The sequence below is a fragment of the Seriola lalandi genome, unplaced genomic scaffold, assembly GCF_002814215.2.
Source record: "Seriola lalandi dorsalis isolate HSWRI2012SDOR001 ecotype SW California unplaced genomic scaffold, Sedor1 jcf7180002054890, whole genome shotgun sequence".
Lineage (NCBI taxonomy): Eukaryota > Metazoa > Chordata > Actinopteri > Carangiformes > Carangidae > Seriola > Seriola lalandi.
This window is the reverse complement of record NW_019525442.1, coordinates 134,348-152,722: the sequence shown is the minus strand read 5'-3', so window position 1 is coordinate 152,722 and position 18,375 is coordinate 134,348. Positions and strand designations below refer to the sequence as shown.

The window sequence follows — 18,375 nt, the reverse complement described above, 5'->3', positions numbered from 1 at the left end:
TTATAGACTTTAGTGCCCCGATATTTGTCTTTCAGGAACTGGTCTGTGGAGGTGCTACTAGTACTACATTTGCTTTATGTTCCCTCTGTAATAGGACATTTAATCCATATTCTATTTTAAATGTCAAAGGTTTTCACTTTAACTTGCTTTCCCTTTGATTTATTTGTTGTGTCTGATAATCCATGAGTAAAATAAAATAAAAAATATTGATTTTTTTATTTATTCGGTTAGCTCAAATTGACTTATTAACCTGAGTTAAATATCGTGTTCCTTGTTATGGAAAGTATGGTTTTATTTACCTCCAGGTGAGATTTATGCTTTGTAAAAAAAGTGTTATGTTAGTGTCATAATGGATAAGCAAACATCACATTTACAAAGAAAGTTTTCTTCCGTTTCTACCATAGACTGTGGTTTCTACTCTGCCTGGAAGACAGAGCCCAGGGAATTTGTAATGCAAATTTACGTCGCTCTTTACTGACGTCATCACCTTCCGCACCGCCGACAGGACTTGTCTACAACACACGTGTGGTTGTTATAAACTTTCACACATGGCGGGCTCGTTTTCCCAGGAGCTCGAGGATTTGTTGAATCCTTTGCCTAAATTTGCGGATCCAGAGGACGACGCAGACGAGGCGACCAAGGCCAGAGTCATCGAAAGGCTCAATGACGACGACGACGACGACGACGAAGATGGGGTCGGCCTCAGTGCCCTGCGGAAGCACAACACATCCCTGCTCTCAGACACGGACAGGCGGTACATGGGGAAAGCAGTCTCTCGTAAACAGCTGCTGATGGACATTGAGGGCTCTGGTGAGGAGGAGGATGACGGCAGCATAGAGGAGCTGGAAGAAGATGAAGAAGAGGATTCTACGGGAGATGAAGAGGCAGATGATGATGATGATGATGAAGATGAAGATGAGGAGTTGGTGGACAGCGATGCAGAGCCAGGTGCTAAACTGACATCTAAGACAAAAGGTTCTGACATGACCTTTCCTCAGGGAGTTGACTTCCACGAGCTGACAGAGGGCATGGATGACCTGGGTGTGAGTGAGGATGATGATAGTGACGAGGAGACTGAAGGCAGCGATGAAGATGAAGGCTCTGGTGACGATGAGATGGAAGGCAGTGAGGAAGATGGCGAAGATGAGGGAACCGTCCAGACATTTTCAAAAGAGAAGATAGACGAGCAGGTTGAGAAAGGGAAAGCCGTAAAGAACCAGCTGGCCCTGTGGGACCAGCTGCTCGAGGGACGAATCAAAATCCAGAAAGCTCTGGTGACGGCCAATCAGCTTCCGCAGCCACAGACTTTCCCAGAGTTCAAGAGGAAGGGTGGAGCTGAGCTTGCGGGGGCACTGAAGAACACCCACAAAGCTTTAAAGGCTCTTCAAAGGTCCCTGCTGGAGCTGCACGATCAGCTGCTGTACCAGAACGCAGACACGAGGACCATCGCTCTGGGGAAGACAGGAGCTCAGAGTGAAGACGAGGAGATAAACAGTGATGAGAATGAGGAAGATGAGACGTCGGTGCAGGAGGGTGGAGCGCCTAAACGAAAACTGGAGATGGCAGAGTACCCAGACTTCATGGCCAAACGCTTTGCTGCTTTCCAGCCCTACCGCGACACCACTCTGCAGAAGTGGCACGACAAAACTAGACTGACCATGGGTAAGAGCAGCAAAGGTTTCGGGGCCTTTGACAGGAACATATTGACTCAGGTGGAACAGGTGCTGATGGACAAAGAGAGGCTAGTGAGGCGCACACACACCCGACGCTCAGAATACAGAGTCCTGGGAAAGAAAGAGGCCTCTGCTCTCACCTCTGAGACTGTCCCCCAAGAGGGCGAGGAGGCGGAGCAACAGCTGAAAGCAAACACACATCTCAAAGATGTGGATGAGGACATATTTGATGATGACGATTTCTACCACCAGCTACTGAGAGAGCTCATTGAGCGCAAGACGAGTGCAGCAGATCCCAATGACCAGGTGGCTACGGGCAGGCAGTGGCTGGCCATACAGAAATTGCGCAGCAAGATCAAGAAGAAGGTGGATACCAAAGCCAGCAAGGGGCGTAAAGTCAGATTCCACATCCACAGCAAGCTGGCGAATTTTATGGCTCCCATTGACCACAGCTCGATGGGCGACGAGGCGCGCAGTGAACTGTATCGTGGCCTCTTTGGTCAGAACTCCTCAGTCAGGGAGTGACGTTAAAGGGGTTCTCATGTGGAGCAGGTGTTATATGGTGGGATACAAACAGCAGTGCCTTCTAGACACACACCCAGGGATGATGCCAAGCAGCAGTTTGGATCAGAACAGAGACTGGGCTTCTCTTCGTCAGGAGAGGTTCCTCAGACCAGTGCTCTGACCTAACAGGAATAAAAATGGACTCTTAAAGTTCTTAAGTAATACCTTTATACTGAGGAACATTTTCACAAAAATGTTGTTGTTGCCTAATGACCAGTTTGTGATTAAAAAAAAAAAAAATGTAATATGTACGTAATGCATAGAGTGTTAAGTGACCTAGAAAGAAATCAATAAATGTGTAATTTTTTCTTGTCACTTTCTCTAATGATCTAAGTGTTTACTTCAAGTTTCATGGCCTTTTTTTAATACAGTGTATGCTGTGTCCCAACTCCGTACAACACACTCTCTGTATACAGAATACTAATCCTGATACTGTTTTTGCAGTTAATATACAGAAAATCACCCGTTTTAAACTAATTGGAAATGATATACATTCTAAACCTAAAAAATGTTTATGTTCCTGGAGCCGCAGCATTTCACCACCATTCAGTTAATTTTTTTTCAGCAATTCTTTTTCCTTTTAAGAATTGCATTCTGGGAGAATAGAGTCCATGAACAGCACATTCAGAAAGTTTTGAAAGTTTTTTTTATTCTGCATACTGACTCATAACTGTTTTATTTTCTCACTTTTCTAGTGTGAACACACTGCAAACTAGAGAATTAGGATGCAGAATGGATTTGGGAAACAGCTGTAGACATTACATGCAGTTCAGGGCCATAGCCAGGACTGAGGTCATGAACCCAAGCTCCCCCAACAAACCCCTAAAACCCTTTTCTTGATATTAGGATTTTCATGTTTAATTAATTGTTAAATTAGATTTTCTGTCTTTGCATTCCCAACATGAAGATTTTAAATGTTTTCTTCACACTGCCAAGGATGAATTTCCTCCAAAACACAACAGTCAATGGTGGGTCTTTCAAAAATAATGATGGCTTCATTCTCTTCCATGACAATGTGTCAGCAGTCAATTTTGCTATGTCAAAAAGCTTATAATGTATTCACCATGTGTAAGCCCTCATATTCCAGGAAAAATGGCATGACCTCAGTGTCCTCAGTGGCCCTGACTGCAACTACATCACTCCACAGTGTTTGTAAACTAGAAGCAAATGAAATTTTTCTGTGTAGCTAGAGAAGAGCACTGAGCAGCATGTGGCACTTTCCTCTCTAAGTACAGATTAAAACAGAACAATGAGACTTAACCAAAACAGAGTAACATAAGATTACAACCAGACATGGATATGAATATTTTTAAATCAAATACAAGAATTTTTCAGTGACGAATATGTTAATCGAAGCAAAGAAAGTGTACCTGAGAACTTTATCATTAGAAATATGAATACAGGAAGAAAACCTGCATTAAACATTTACAGATCACATTTACAGTGGCTGTCTTGTACTTCATGACATTTCACAGCTGAATGCGTCTTCTTGTGAGTGACACTTGCATACATGTGCATCTGAGGATTCAAGTTTAAGGGAATCGAACAAAAATAATACTTTGTGGTAATTCCATAATGACATAATTAACTGTTCTTTATGTTACATCGACGTCTTAAGTGAGTTACAATTATGTCAATACCACATTCAGGTAAATAAAAAATAAAAAATGATTAGTCCACAAAGACTGTATGGAAAATGATCTTTGGAGATGATGTCATACATCAGATGATGTGAGGTGGAAATCGGTTGTTTCATTTGCCTAATAACTTGTTTAAATTTACACATGACAAAGCAAGTACAGCTCAGGGCCATGACACAAACAGCAAAAAATCTCAACCCAGTATTACATACACCTTTCTAGAAGTCAAAATATGCTTTATATGGAGTTTTTAAAAAAAAAATGGAAATTTGCATCAATAAAGGGGATCAGTCAGGTCACATGGTGAACCTTTAACTGTAGTGATAGGGTATGGCCCTGCCATTAAACAGCATGTTGCTACAATGCATTTATTGTATGATTAAAGGCTGTCAAGTGTTTAGAAATCTTTTTTAGACGTCATAACTGCTTCTTTTAGTTACTCCGTTTCAGTGCTGTGTTAAAGGCAAGCAGCAGTTTTAGACTAAATTATAAGTGTGCCCCTTAGTATTCATCCTCTTTCAATCTCATACAGTACACAAGCAAAAGAGAAAAATAAAACAACTGCTTTAAACCAGTTCCACAAGGGGAAAAAAAATCCCTTCATCTGATTGATTTGCTCAATTCAAGCAGAATCATATCAAAAGCAGGCCTTTTGATTTCCTGGCAGCTACTCCTGCCTTGTTAGCCACGCTGTGGAGCACATTCAGCACGTGCAGGTGAACCTTCCTTCCTCTCCTCAGGACAGCGCTGTGTTCAGTGTGGCCGACTGCTGGACTCCATGTTTGGTGGATTCTTCGTTGTTCCATAACCGTTAAACCACGTATTCAGCCGTTTGGTCAAACCGCCATTTAGAATATCCTGGATGTGTTGAACTATGAGATTTATAGCAACTGCATTGAGAGACAAACAGATCGTGTGGTCAAGGTTAGTCGGAGGTTTTGTCTCCTGTGTGTTACCATTATATTTCAGCAACAAATTTAAGCATCATTGCAGATTTTTTGAAAGGTAAATAGTCTGCGATCTTGGAAAGACCCAGACGGAAAACAAAACGTACACCTGTCCTGAAGACGTTTTCAGATTCCTTAAAGACTTCTAACCATCTGAATGAAAAAATATCCCATCCACTGCATGAGAAAGATTTTTAACCCTGGTATTTATGTCTCAGATGCTTAAATCTGTGACTCAAATATAATGGGACTGCACAAGAGGCACAAACTGGGGATAGCTCAGGTTATCTTGCTTCAACATATTTAAAGCAGCTGCAGTGTGGTTTTCTTTTTCAGTTTGTTTTGGTGATGTTCATTTCTCCAGTCAACTGACAAAGCTGTTTTGTTCTTTTTCTTAGTTTTGAGAGCACAATTCCCAGCTCGGAGCTCAACAATAAACACAGCTGTGTCCTCCATGATAACACTGTTGAGGCTAGAGTCTGAAACATTTAGTTTCAATGATATTGTCTCTAATGTAGCACACATGATGAATCTCCCCAGCTATATAAAAAAAAAAAAAGCACAAATACTCACCAACGTTATCAGCTCCTCTTGGTATTATAACATCAGCATATTTCTTCGTCTAAATCGTGTCAATAAAAAAGAAAAAGGATTTGACCATGAGTCCATGTTCAGGGACACGACCATGAAAACCTGAGTTGAGTAGTATTACATTAGCATATGCACTCACTGGTAGGCAGAACTCCTCGAACGCAGGCTTGACAAAGGTGATGTACTGTGCTAGAACGCCTTCCAAGTCCCGACCACGATCACTTATGTCACGCAGCACTGAAAGAGACCAGGGAAAAGTGATCTTTAAGAGGAATCGTTAGATGAGAAAAACTGATACCACTTGTGAGTGACTGGCAAATATCAAGCTACAGCTAGCAGCTGGTTAGCTTAGCATAAAGACTGGAAACATCTAAACTGGCTCTATCAAAAAGGTAAAAAAAGACAGCCTCCAAAGCTTACCAAATCACATGTTTGCACGTATATTTATTTCATGTGTATAAAAAGGGAAGCAAAACAATGACACACTGTGGTTCTATATCAGTTTCCCCCCAGCTTCCAATCATTATGCTAAGCTAACTGGCTGCAGATGACAGCTTCATATTTAGCGTACGGTCATGAGAGTGGTATCGATTTTCTTGTCTAATTCTCAGCAAGAAAACAAAGCTGTGTATTTCCCAAAATGCCAAACTATTGTTTGCTCTTGTATTTAAAATTGAAGGGAATCATCAAGTCATGCTTGTATGTCTCACCCCTGCGAGATAGCCGAGTGTCTGCATCAGTGTCCACAAACAGTTTCATTTGGAAAAGGTCTCGAATCTGCTGAGAATAGAACATCAGGATCCCTTCAAACAGCACCACATCAGCAGGGTAGACTTTCACTGTCTCTTCCTTCCTGCCATACAAAAAGACATTAAGTATAAAATCACTTAAAGCGTGCCTATGTAACATTTGCTGAACAATAGCCACTGTAATAACAAGTGACAATGACAAATCAAAAAGAGTCACAAAGAGTAAGAGTCATAAACTCAAGGTAATGCAGCAATATCTGCCTAAAGTTTGCTAACATTGGCTAACATTAGCAACATTATGCTACTGGTCATACCAGAAAGAAATTGAGCAATGTTTTTTTTATTGCAAATGAAATCAGCTGCAATGAAAAATGTTAAATGTTTAATTCTTCATTGTTCCAGTGAATTACATATAAAGAAAAAAAAAAAAAAAAAAAAAAAAACACTTGCATATACTTTGCATTACTGATGTCCATATTTCAAAGCTACTGTGGTGTTTCAGATTTTCAAATATGGTTTACCTACATTCCAGGCAACCACTGGTTTCCATTCATTTTCACTATGATATGAAAATCAATTTGTGTAAAATGTAGAGTAAATAATCCACCACTTAATGTTACTTAAGTTTTATTTTTATTTTTTTATAGTTGATGGACTGATGGAATTGATAAGACTAATTCACCTGGAATGGGAAACAAAGTCATAAACAGGGATGTGCACCGTTTTTCCCTCCTTAATGTCCCACAGAGTTGTGATTATGAGGTCGTTATCAAATGCATCTATACAGAGAGAAAGAGTACAGATCAGTTAGAATCAGTCATTTCTCTGGCAGGATGAAATATCATCAGACAGTGGCTGAGCAAACCTCACACCACAAGCCTCAGTCACATACAGATCAACTGCTGGAACCATCTTTGAATAAAAGATGCTAAAGTTTCGTGATTACCCTGCTGTCAGATGACACATGAAGGCATTGGGGTGTGTTAGTGACCAACAACAACATACCTGGGTGGTCGAAGTTGAACTGGCCCTTTAGTGCTTTGGCCTTCTGCTCCGGGGTGAGGACCCTGTAGAAGCTGTCCTGGCTGAGGATTGCCACTTGCCTCTGGTGGTGGTCAATCTCATTCTGCCCCAGCAGCTCCATGATCTTGCTGCACACTGATGACTAGCCACACAAAAATAACAAAACAAATAGTATGATAAAATACAGCATCTGATTTACCACATCCTTTTGTTTTTGAGACGTAAGTGGTGTCATTTACTCAGGTCATTGTGGCCTTGAAGCAGAGTTTGAGTTGTTATTCTCAAACAATGTCATTTTAAAAGCTGCACAGAGATTACAGTTTACTCCCCTTTTGGATTAGATGTGTGGGAGAACAGGTGGTTCTGTGAGCAGTTACTCCTGGGGGAGAAAAGGGGCGTAATGCCAGGAAGTCAAACCCACCAACAACTGTCTGCTGAACCACAGCTTACATTTTATTCATTTAATCACCTATAAAGTCAACCTACTGTCTGCTGATAACTATTGTCGGGGGAAAAGGCTAGTCGAATGATAACAAAATGGAAAACTACCCTCCAGATTCACACTGAAAAAATTTCAAAAATGTCACACTTAATCCTGGATTCAAAGCAACTTGACTTGCATCAGACAGGGACGTAAGTCAAACCAAACCCAATTTGTCAAATATAATGAAGGACGAAGAGACTAGATTTTGTATGAAGGTATGTATGCTGATCATAAACTCTGTTTAAACAAAATATGAAACTAATGCATCACATTTTTTATCTTCAAAAGAGAGAACACTTATTGGCAACCCTTGAAAACTTTTGAAACACTGCAGCATAGTGGATACAGAATAGAGGATGATAATGCAGAAATTCAGTCAAACAGACAAGCAGCGACAGTGGATACATCAGTGTCACAAAGAAGAAAAATCCAGTGTGATCAGCAGATCCACCAGAAACAACAATAAATATAAGGATAATAATCATTTAGAGAAATAAAAAAACTCATCTTGCTATCACATCTCGATATATATACATGCATATAAATCCATGTTCTGCAGACACCGTGGCATCTTGACATAACAGCCAGATTTTGCTTGTTTATGCAAAATTGTGCAGTTAATTGAGCTATCAGGGTTTATAAGTGCGTTTAAATTGTGGCCTCTAATTTTCATGAGCTTACAGACAGCAGACCCTGCGCAGCTGATGCAATTAACTCAAATCTCCCTTATCTTTTTCCTCTGATCCTTGCCATCTTTTATATCCCCTCAAGTTAAGAACTGTGACACAACAAAGATATATGGGAGTCCTTCAGGCAGATTTCCATATATTACACTACTTTATTAACAATCTAAGACAAGGCTTTTTTTTTTTTTTTTACAGTGCACCCTGTTATGGCATGCACTGGGCCGGCCTACGCTATACGCTCACAATTAATCAGTCTGACTGATCCAACAGATGAAGAGGCTCCGATTATTTTCAAGGAAAGAAAAATGCGCGTTAGCCCCAGATTTCCTTGAGCAAATGATATCAACCCCTCTGTGTCGGTTCTCACAGAAAGCAAGCAACGCATGAAACACCTTATTCTATGAAACAAAAGAAATCATGAATTATAATATAAACCTTGCCGCTGGCTGTCCCTCCGGCCACACCAATGAGGAAAGGCTGCCGTTGGTTGCTCTCATTTTCGGCTTGGTCACCTGGCTTTGTCTCGCTGTCGCCTGCCATGCTTCATCTGCAGCGCGATGCGGCCCTGTGACACACAGGGGTGCCCACGCTCCTCCCATTTGATGATGATGTCGATGATGAAGATGATGAAACTGATGTGGGTGATGATAAAAAAAAATGACAATAAAAGTGTTTAGATCAGTTTTGTGGCTTATAATGAAATTATATGTTGTTGATGATGAAATTAGAGTTGGGGTCCAACATTCATACTGACCTATGAGTGTTAACACAGATTGTAGCCTGGGGTTTCATGTTTAAGTATCAAGCACTTTGTAATTCAATTTGAAAATAGATTTTATTTGCCTATAGGCTACATATAGGGATAAGCCGCACTCCATATTTTCACTTATCCTATTTTGATTACTTGTTTGTAATATCAGACATGAAATAATCATGTTCAAACAAATGTCTAATTGTTGGACATTTCATCAGTAACTATGACATCAGCATAAATACTATAAATAGTATAAATCAATGCATTGATTTATGAGATAATACATAGGCCTACCATGGTCCGTGCATGAAGTATAATTCTTCTGCAGTTGTTCACGTTATATAATGAAAAATTCCAGGTTAAGGGGTATTGACTAATTTCATTGTCCTATTTGTGCTAAGTGTAAATGTATGTTGACGTTTGTGATCTTTCTTCATTAGCCGATGCTGCCTGAACACTGTTAACGCTTTGCGTGTGTTATTGTCCCACTGAATGAAGACGTGCGATTCAATTCAGCGCACCAAAGCGTCAGCTTGTTCCGTTATCCAACATGTACGGTGAAAATTGAACAAGAAAGTCGAGAGCCGGAAACAGGAACAGCTCGTCTTCAAAGTAAAGGTTTCTCGTTTGCGCTGCTTGCAGTGGTCAGTATAAGGAGAGCTAAGCTAAATAAATGAACAAACTTCGTAAATAATGAATACAATTAATAATTGTTATACGGTTTTCCACTAGCCCACAACTGATCAGGAATACATTTCCAATGAACACTGGAATTACTATATTTGACTGTGAAGGCCACAGCATATGATTCACATCATTTTAATCCTCATAAAACCATTCAGGTCACCAGGGGTGACTGGTGTGCACATTTAGCACATGGATCCAAGAGACATTTAACCATTTATTTTGTTCAGGAAATTCAGCAAGGAACTGATTGATGGATGGATGGATGGATGGATGATTTCTTCAGTACAACAAACAAATTAAATACCTTGCCATGCATACCGCAGAAATAATAAAGAAAGGGTAACTAAAACGTCTTACATTCTTAATGCATCCAAAGATAAAAAAAGGAATCTCTCTCAAACATTCACCAGGATTCTGCTTATCCTGTTAACAAAGAACATAATTAAATGAAGGATACAACTTTACTACTTCTGGTTCTAAATTACAACAATGTGCCTAATTAACAATTTTCAATTGAAATAAATTAAGATTAATTAAAAGGAAAACATAATATGAAAGAAATAAACAATAAATAATATCAAAGAAAGGACATTGGTTTCCAACCTACTCGTGTCACAGTTTAATATTTATAAATTCTGTTCTTAAAAGTGTTGCTACCATCACATTGCAACGACAGCAGAAATGAAGTTGCAGGTAAGAAACTGAACCTGTGAATACTGAAGACAGAGGATAATAAACAAACAGTTAGTCTGTCATTTCATCAGAGGAAGCTGAACTGAGTCGACCCCCGATGGTCATTCAATTGAAGGCAAGTTTAAGGCACTTCCGCATCGGCTTCATTTCCCAGACCCGGCGCATGGATGTTCTTATAATACATCCATGATTATATATACAGTCTATGGGTTAGAGTCCTGATCCACGCTCCATACCAGTTGGTGGCGGTGCTGCGCCACCACCTACAAAAACAAATACAAGGAAGAAGAAGCTCGTCAGCTTGGTCTTGTGCTTGTGATCAGCTGATGAGGAAGCAGCGGAGGCAACACACACAGCTGCGGTGAGTTTTACCATTTTTATCGGTTCAGACAAATTAAATGCGGGCGTTATTAAGTCTATTTAGTTTGTTTCGTAAGTCAGCAACTACTTCTCTATTATGATGAATAGGTTTGACGTGATGTATTAGAATTACCACTCAGTTTGTGACTTTACTCTGCTACTTTGATGTGAACCATATTGCTCCTGTAGCAGCTGCTCAGATGTTTTTTGTGTCTAATTGCTGAGATGCTTCGTTTGCCTTGTGTCCCTTTAGGTTGACACTATCTAACATTTTGCAGAGATGGGTGGTCTGGCCTTGGCCAAGAGGTGGCTGTTTGCTCAGCAGCTGCTCCTGTGGACACTGGCCAACCTCTCAGGTGACTGACTCTTATGGCTTTTTTGGCTACACCAGCTTCACTGTAAAAATATATTTCAATGAGTTCATAGCATTGACATTGTGGTGGCGCTGACACAGCGGGCTCAGGCAAATACACAGAGGTTGTTCCTCAAAAATGTTGAACCTGGCTGTATTTTGACCTGTTGTTTTTTCATTCAGGAAATGGAACATATGTTCAAGACGTACAGGTTCTAGAAACCTCATGATGATTATGATGATGTTAAATTAAATAAGTTTTATTTATTATGATCATGTCAATCCATACCACCTTTTGATGCCAATCAACATACTGTTTCTGTGAGCATCTCTGTTTGTCCTCCAGACTCCAGCATGCATTTGCTTGCTCCTGATGCTGTCACACTTGAGGAGGACTCTGTAGCAAACATCACCATTACCTCCAGGTAACCACACAAACACACTCTGCACAACGCTTTTAGAGAAGTTTCTTTCAGTACGTTAATTGTACAATAATATACTGGGGAAAGTTGTTCTCATTACCTTCCATCAAGACACAATAAGTTATTTGTACAACCCATTTGAGTTGAGTTTTTTAGTTTACGTCCAATACACGTAGTTTGTAAAAACAGCTGTCAGGATCAGTGTTTTTCTGACTGAATTTTTGTGTCTTTTTCTAGTTCCCCTGCCAACCAGTCAGTTGTGGTTCAGTTTAATGTCACCTACAGCTCCAAGACAAACTACTCATCTATAATCACACTCCCAGAGGAGGTAACACATGAAATCAAATACTTTTAAACTAGTCTTCTTCTGGGCGAGTCTGGATGCAAGTTTATGTTTATGCGTCGTTGAACTTAATATAAAATATCTCCTTCTGCAAATCCGTACCCAGAGAATAACTGTAATGATTAAATGAATTTGCAAACAATTTATCCTGCTAAGAAATAATCTGATCTAGCTTATTCCTCTATGCCATAGAGCTCTATTGATGAATATACTTTGAATCTATAATATGAAATCAATGTCACTCAACATTGTGCAAGCGTCTACATCAGCAGACAGGGATCATATGTAGAGGAAGGGGAGGGGGATACATGCGACTGCTGAAAACTCTTGAGTTCATGTTGTTCTTGTTTTTATTGAGGTGTTGCTGCCAGTGGACGCAACCTCAGTCACTTTCAATCTGACAGCCCATGATGTCGGCCAGGTGACCACATACCTGCTTAGCAACAGCACGGACCTCAACAGGTGGGTATCAGTACAGAAGCAGCATGCACTGACATAAGACTTGAAGTCTAATCTTAAAACAGTGCTGACACTTACACATATGCACATTTGAGGAGACAAAATTCACAGTTGTCGTTCTGTGTCAAAAGTAATTCTACAGTTCAGCAGAAGCTAATATGAGGCTTCAGCAGTAAATAAAGTGGCTATTCTCCAAAGTTACAGTGATTTTATTACAAAATATATTGTTTGTGTTTCTACTGCCAGTGTTTCCTTGCTGAGACACGGCAGGGGGGCAGTTACACAAAGCACGAATTTGATACTAATGCATCTTTGGAAGATAATCACTTGATTTGTCTAACACACTATTAAAGCTTCATTTTAGCTTTGGGTGAATCTAGGAGTGCATTTTTACACAAAGCAAGAGCTGTGTCTCAAATCAGACACTTGAGTTAGTAAACTTACACTGTGTGCACAGTGTACTCACTGGGGTGGTGTGTGGATTTTGACAGGGTAGTGTTGTCTCAAATCAAACACTGCGGTTGCGCGCTTACTGGAAATGACAATCGCAACATTCGACTGCGATTGTCGCTTGCCAAAATTTCCACCGGCTGCTTTCCGCACGTGACTTTAAGGATGAATGTTTTACTCTCCTGCGTGTGCCCCGTTTCATGCGGCATAGAAATTAAGCTGCCATCAGCGCCAACAAAGTGTCCTCCTTCCTTTCTACAAGTTTGAAAAATGTTGATGGTCATCATCCTCTCTGTAGCCCAGAAGGTGAGCGTTAAGGGGTGAGAAGTGTCCAGAGTTTCACACTCAACTTTTTGACCATTTTGAGTGCACCGTTCGGGTAGTGCACTGCACGTTACCATACTTCTCAGTGTGAAAGCACTTATCCACTCAAAATAGCAAGTGAGTATGGAAGCATGTGAACTGAGACACGGCAAAGGACTTTGGAATTTGTCCCCCATCACTTACAATGAAACTGCCTCAGGAAGGGATTTCTTCACAGCCAGTATGGACAGGAGGAACAATTACAGAAAGGTGTTTGTCCTTCAATGTACATGTGGACATGTGAGTATTATTTTACTAGCTTGAAAAAATGTGAACGTATCCTTTTAACTTCCCCTCTCTGTCCCCTCTCTAGTTTGTCCGTCAGGATCCGCTTTATGGTCATCCATAGCAACATTGTGGCAGTAATAAGTCAAGTGATTGGCTGGATTTACTTTCTGGCCTGGTCGGTGTCCTTCTATCCACAAGCATGGGAAAACTGGAGGAGGAAAAGGTAGTTTACTGTCTGTCCCAAATGGACTCTTGTTTAAACAGATTCACCTCAAAGAAGCACAGAATCAGTTGTACAGAAACACACACACACACACACACACACACACACACACACACACACACACACACACACACACACACAGAATCATGCTATGTTATATGTACAGCATTCATTGCTTAGGTTATAGTTATTCCCTATAATCTTGATCATTATGAAATTATTACGAAACAACATATCTGTAAAATAAAGCACATAAATAGATAAATCCATATAAAAAAAAAAAAAAGCAGGTGGCAGGAGTCACACTGTGATGTTCCAGATACATGATCAGCATCTTCAACCCTCAGGCCACCAGGATGCCCCAACAAAATGTTTTATTTATTTATTGTTTTTTGAAAATGTATTTTCGTTATTAATTTTATGTAATAGGCAGAAAAAAATACACATGGTTCACACTTTTTCTGGGTCACACTGGGCAGATCAGTTGTAGTTATTGTATTGTAGTCATCTAATTTCATGGTATTCTGGTGACTCAGTGGCAAGTGTGGACTTCTTTCACTTCCCCTCTCTCTTTCTCACAAGACTGATTAGACTGTACATGCAGAAACGTATGCACAACTGAGAAAAATAAACTGAGTCCGACAAATAACACCAACATATTTATTCTCAGTGTTGTAGGTCTCAACTTTGACTTCCTGGCTCTCAACCTTACTGGCTTCATCGCTTACAGTGTCTTCAATATAGGGCTGTTCTGGATCCCATATATAAAGGTAACTTCCTCCCTCCTTTAAAAGGGAACTCCACGGCTCATGCACATGAAGATCAGTCTACCAGTTGTGTTAAGTACTGCTGAGCCTGGAGAAACCTTTCAGACATGAACTGCTAAACCACAGGGGGACCACTGTAACCAACAATCTGCAGTCATATACATAACTGTACTGTAGTAGGCGGCTACAGAATGGGAATCTTCTATGAGCCTCACATTACCAGGAGAAATGGAGATGAATAAATAATGTTTGATTTGTTCAAGTTCCTGGGATTGTTTCCTTTTAAACTGATAGAAGCTGTGTCTCAATTCAGGGGGCTGCATCCTTTGAAGGCTGCATTTCAAGACTGACTAGGTCACAGTGGCGCAACAAGGTTGTCCCATTTCAAAGGCTCCTTCATGACTCCTTCATGGCTCCTTCCAAATGCGGAAATAAAACAGTGACTCAGGATAAATAGGAAAAGCTCCGTAAACCAGACAGTTTCATTTCAGTTTTGCCTTCGCGGTTGACAGTGGCCATAAAGGCAATGCCTTCATAGACCACGTCTCACAAAGGATGCGGTCCTATAGTGGGAGCGCTCAGCACAGCAACAGGAACACATCGGTAAACAGGGAGGCATCTTAAACTTATTATTTTAAAAAAAAAAGGGAAACTTGAAGTAAAGGCCACATTTGGCGCATGGCTCCTGTCCTTGTTCACAGTGCTGTCTGATTTCATCATTCTGGTAAATGACAGTTACATTCATGTTTACCTAATCAGATACAATGCCACATTTTTGTCTGATGAATTTCCCTCCCAGGTCACTGCTTTCAGCCTGAATCTCAGGTCAGTGACGACAAACTGTTCAGAAACATTTTTTGGGTATATTTAAATTGATGCAACACAGTGTAGGGTTTGGATCACGCATTTAATAGCCCAACTTAGCCACAGTAGGTTTTTTAGTGATGCATGTACAGTGTATACAGTGTCAGGTGTCTGTAAAGTTGCTGTGTCCCTGCCCTGCAGGAGGAGTTTCTGAACAAGAACCCGAATGGAATTAACCCTGTCAACGCCAATGACGTCTTCTTCAGTCTCCATGCTGTCCTGCTCTGTTTGGTGTACATCGGCCAGGCGGCTGTGTATGAGGTGTGTGTCTGTAATGTAGAGATGCTTGTGATAGAGTGGACGTTCTTTCTATGTGTGTCCGGATCCACAGCCTTGTGAGTTTAGCCGTAGCGACTAGCGCTAGCTTGAAGCCTCAGTGCAAGAGGAGCAGCAGACCAGAAGCGTGTTAGCATATTGATTGACAGCTGTGAGCTGCCACCTCAGACACTGGCCTTCTCTGATTGGTTACAAAGGCGACAGACGCTTTAGAGGGGAACATCTCTGCACTGCTGCCAGGCTGTTTAATGACTCTGGTCACAGACGCCTCTGATAGCACCTCTCCACATGAGGTTATGTTTTGGAGCATATGTCAACTAAAACTTATTAGAGAAAAGTTACATACTGTAGTTGTAAGCAGTTGATTCAGTCATATGTGTGTGTTATGATATGTGTGGACGTGCAGACATCACTGACTCCACTGTGTCATCTCTCCTTCAGAGGGGGGGTCAAAAGGTCTCCTGGACGGCCTTTTTTTTGTTGCTGCTTGCCTGGGCGTTTGCCTTGGTCAGCTTGTTTCTGGCTGTAGCAAAACAGATCACCTGGCTGGATTACCTCTACTATTTCTCATACATCAAACTAGCAGTCACTCTGGTCAAATATGTGCCGCAGGTAAGCTGCACTCACACACACAGACACCAAAAAAAGATGGAAACACAGGGAGAATAAAATGCACTGAAACACAGTAGCCATGCAGGAAATACTATCTTTGATAAAATGTTGAGTTTACATTATTTAAGACTGCCGTTGTTTGTTCTGAAAGTATATTGGGAAAACGATACAATAAAACAAAGCAACAGCACAAACTACAGCCTCACTACAGATGAGAGTTGACTCACCTCACTGACATTGTCAAAAACTGAGATTCTAAATTTCATAAAGGCAGGAACTGTTACACAACTGTTGAACTGAATTACAATGTACAATTTTCTGTATTTTTCTGCTCACTCTGTGTAGAGAAGATACACTGATTTAAAAACTGCAGTTTCATTGATTCCATGTTTACTGTAAACTCTATACAACATACGCAAAGAGAGTCTGTTTCAGTGCTGTTCCACAGAATTATCTTGTTGTTGTCATGGGGGGAATTATCACTGACAGATGATGACAGTGTTGCCTGCTTTCTGACTGTTTCCAGGCGTACATGAACTACAGACGAAAGAGCACTGAGGGGTGGAGTATTGGGAATGTGTTGTTGGACTTCACCGGTGGAATCCTCAGTATTCTACAGATGATCTTACAGTCTTACAACAATGGTAAGTACTTTAGCTTTATATGACCTGTGATGTACTTCATCTGGTATTGTTTGTAGCATTTAGAGCAGACAGTTTTCAAATGTAAATGTAACAGCCACATATTTGAATGAGATTAAAGAAGGTTTTCCATTTGATAAAGTAAAAAAATAAACAAAATTGAGTTTCTTGGGTTGGATCACTAATCACGCAAAGATGTCTGCACTATATTTTTGACTTAAAGGTGATTTAGTGCAAGAACCAAGAAGTATGTGAACCTTTTTGGTAGGGTTGCACAATCCTATACGTAGTCAGGTCGTGCTATTGTCACGACGAAATTGTGATCACTTTAATCATCGCCCTACCCCTTTGGAATGACCTGGTTTTCTGTATTAATTAGTCACGATGCGCTTAAGCTAATAACACATAAACAGTTATAATCTTTCATGTTTTTACCGAACACACCCATTAAATATTCAGAGAGCTGGTGGGAAAAGTCAGTGAAACCCTGGGTTTAATAACTGGTCGAATCTGATTTGGCACCAGAAAACTCAAACAAGCTCTTCCAGCAGCATTTATATTAAGACCTGCTGGTGATAGCACACACACATCTTACACAACAGATGGTTTACTGTATATCTGACTGACAGAGCTGCTTGTTTGCACTGACCGTCATGTGTGTGTGTCTCTCCTCAGATGAGTGGAGGCTGATATTTGGTGATCCCACTAAGTTCGGGTTGGGTTTGTTCTCTGTGGTGTTTGACATCCTCTTCATGACTCAGCACTACTGCCTCTACAGACGGCCGCAGTACGAAGCTGTGACAGCGCAAGAAGACTGACGCTGACTCAATGCTGTGTGGATAGATTGTCTAAAAACACACACTCACATGGGAGCACATGACCGATTTTCGGTCAACACGAATGAACGAATCTTGATCAAGCAACAGATGATTCAAGTTACTGGAGAGAGGTCCTGGTGGTCATGGAGCTCTCCAGAGCAGATTTAAACGTCTGATTTGTTTCCAGCAGCTCTGAGCTCAGTGTGCCTTCTTCTAAAACATCTCAGGATCAGCACTTTTTTTCCACTTTTTTTCACTTTTTTTCCCTTTTTTTTTTTTTTTTTTTACCACTGTACAAATATTGAGTTGATAGAATGTATAAAAAGAACAATTGATGAAACATTTTTTTTATTAAATTCAATATGGCATTTAAGCTTGCAGTAGTGACAGTGTTTGCTGAAGGTCTGATTGTGCTAATTGAGACTCCCAGAAAGAGGACTGTAGCACAATCCACTGTTACAACAAACATCAGCAGAGAGCCACACATTTAGCCGAGTGTGGTCATTGTATATTTTATAAGAACAGATGCCTTTCTCAGTACCGACTGTGCAGGTTAGGTGTAGGTTGTTTAGTGCACCATCAGCTAGAAGGGCACCAAAGAGGAGGAAGAAATCTGTTGCAATTAATTTCATGCGCGCTTTCTTTCTAAAAGTCCGTCTCCGCCCGTCCAATACACGTGTTACATTACTGCTCGCTCTGCAGTAAA

The 18,375-nt window shown here is 40.7% G+C and overlaps 3 protein-coding genes across 3 annotated transcripts; 2 read left to right on the top strand and 1 right to left on the bottom strand.

Annotated features, from left to right (window-relative positions):
- The first annotated feature begins 487 nt into the window (after nt 1-487).
- On the top strand, nt 488-2,552 carry aatf (apoptosis antagonizing transcription factor). Its single transcript, XM_023429226.2, has one exon. The coding sequence runs from the start codon at nt 549-551 to the stop codon at nt 2,196-2,198; it is 1,650 nt and encodes a 549-aa protein (XP_023284994.1). The 5' UTR covers nt 488-548; the 3' UTR covers nt 2,199-2,552.
- A 314-nt stretch (nt 2,553-2,866) lies between these two features.
- On the bottom strand, nt 2,867-8,906 carry uck2a (uridine-cytidine kinase 2a). Its single transcript, XM_023429227.1, has 7 exons — nt 8,793-8,906; nt 7,170-7,329; nt 6,847-6,943; nt 6,126-6,268; nt 5,555-5,652; nt 5,398-5,446; nt 2,867-4,767 (listed from the first exon to the last, which is right to left on the bottom strand). The coding sequence occupies exons 1-7, from the start codon at nt 8,895-8,897 to the stop codon at nt 4,631-4,633; spliced, it is 789 nt and encodes a 262-aa protein (XP_023284995.1). The 5' UTR covers nt 8,898-8,906; the 3' UTR covers nt 2,867-4,630.
- Nucleotides 8,907-10,779: 1,873 nt separating this feature from the next.
- ctns (cystinosin, lysosomal cystine transporter) lies at nt 10,780-18,042 on the top strand. Its single transcript, XM_087180104.1, has 11 exons — nt 10,780-10,852; nt 11,105-11,207; nt 11,550-11,628; nt 11,863-11,953; nt 12,327-12,430; nt 13,554-13,691; nt 14,362-14,461; nt 15,464-15,583; nt 16,040-16,210; nt 16,737-16,854; nt 17,527-18,042. Exons 2-11 carry the CDS (start codon nt 11,132-11,134, stop codon nt 17,667-17,669), a joined length of 1,140 nt encoding a protein of 379 aa, XP_087036230.1. The 5' UTR covers nt 10,780-10,852; nt 11,105-11,131; the 3' UTR covers nt 17,670-18,042.
- The last annotated feature ends 333 nt before the right edge of the window (nt 18,043-18,375 follow it).

What these genes read in the sequence shown, in the direction of transcription:
- aatf (XM_023429226.2), top strand. Translation starts at nt 549, where the DNA reads ATGGCGGGCTCGTTTTCCCAGGAGCTCGAGGATTTGTTGAATCCTTTG.
- uck2a (XM_023429227.1), bottom strand. Translation starts at nt 8,897, where the DNA reads ATGGCAGGCGACAGCGAGACAAAGCCAGGTGACCAAGCCGAAAATGAG. An exon ending in GACTTTGTTTCCCATTCCAG is followed by an intron (nt 6,269 to 6,846) that starts GTGAATTAGTCT and finishes TTTGTATGGCAG; the next exon opens with GAAGGAAGAGACAGTGAAAG. An exon ending in TCGAGGAGTTCTGCCTACCA is followed by an intron (nt 5,447 to 5,554) that starts GTGAGTGCATAT and finishes GACACGATTTAG; the next exon opens with ACGAAGAAATATGCTGATGT.
- ctns (XM_087180104.1), top strand. Translation starts at nt 11,132, where the DNA reads ATGGGTGGTCTGGCCTTGGCCAAGAGGTGGCTGTTTGCTCAGCAGCTG. An exon ending in TCTGGATCCCATATATAAAG is followed by an intron (nt 14,462 to 15,463) that starts GTAACTTCCTCC and finishes CCTGCCCTGCAG; the next exon opens with GAGGAGTTTCTGAACAAGAA. An exon ending in GCCAGGCGGCTGTGTATGAG is followed by an intron (nt 15,584 to 16,039) that starts GTGTGTGTCTGT and finishes TCTCTCCTTCAG; the next exon opens with AGGGGGGGTCAAAAGGTCTC.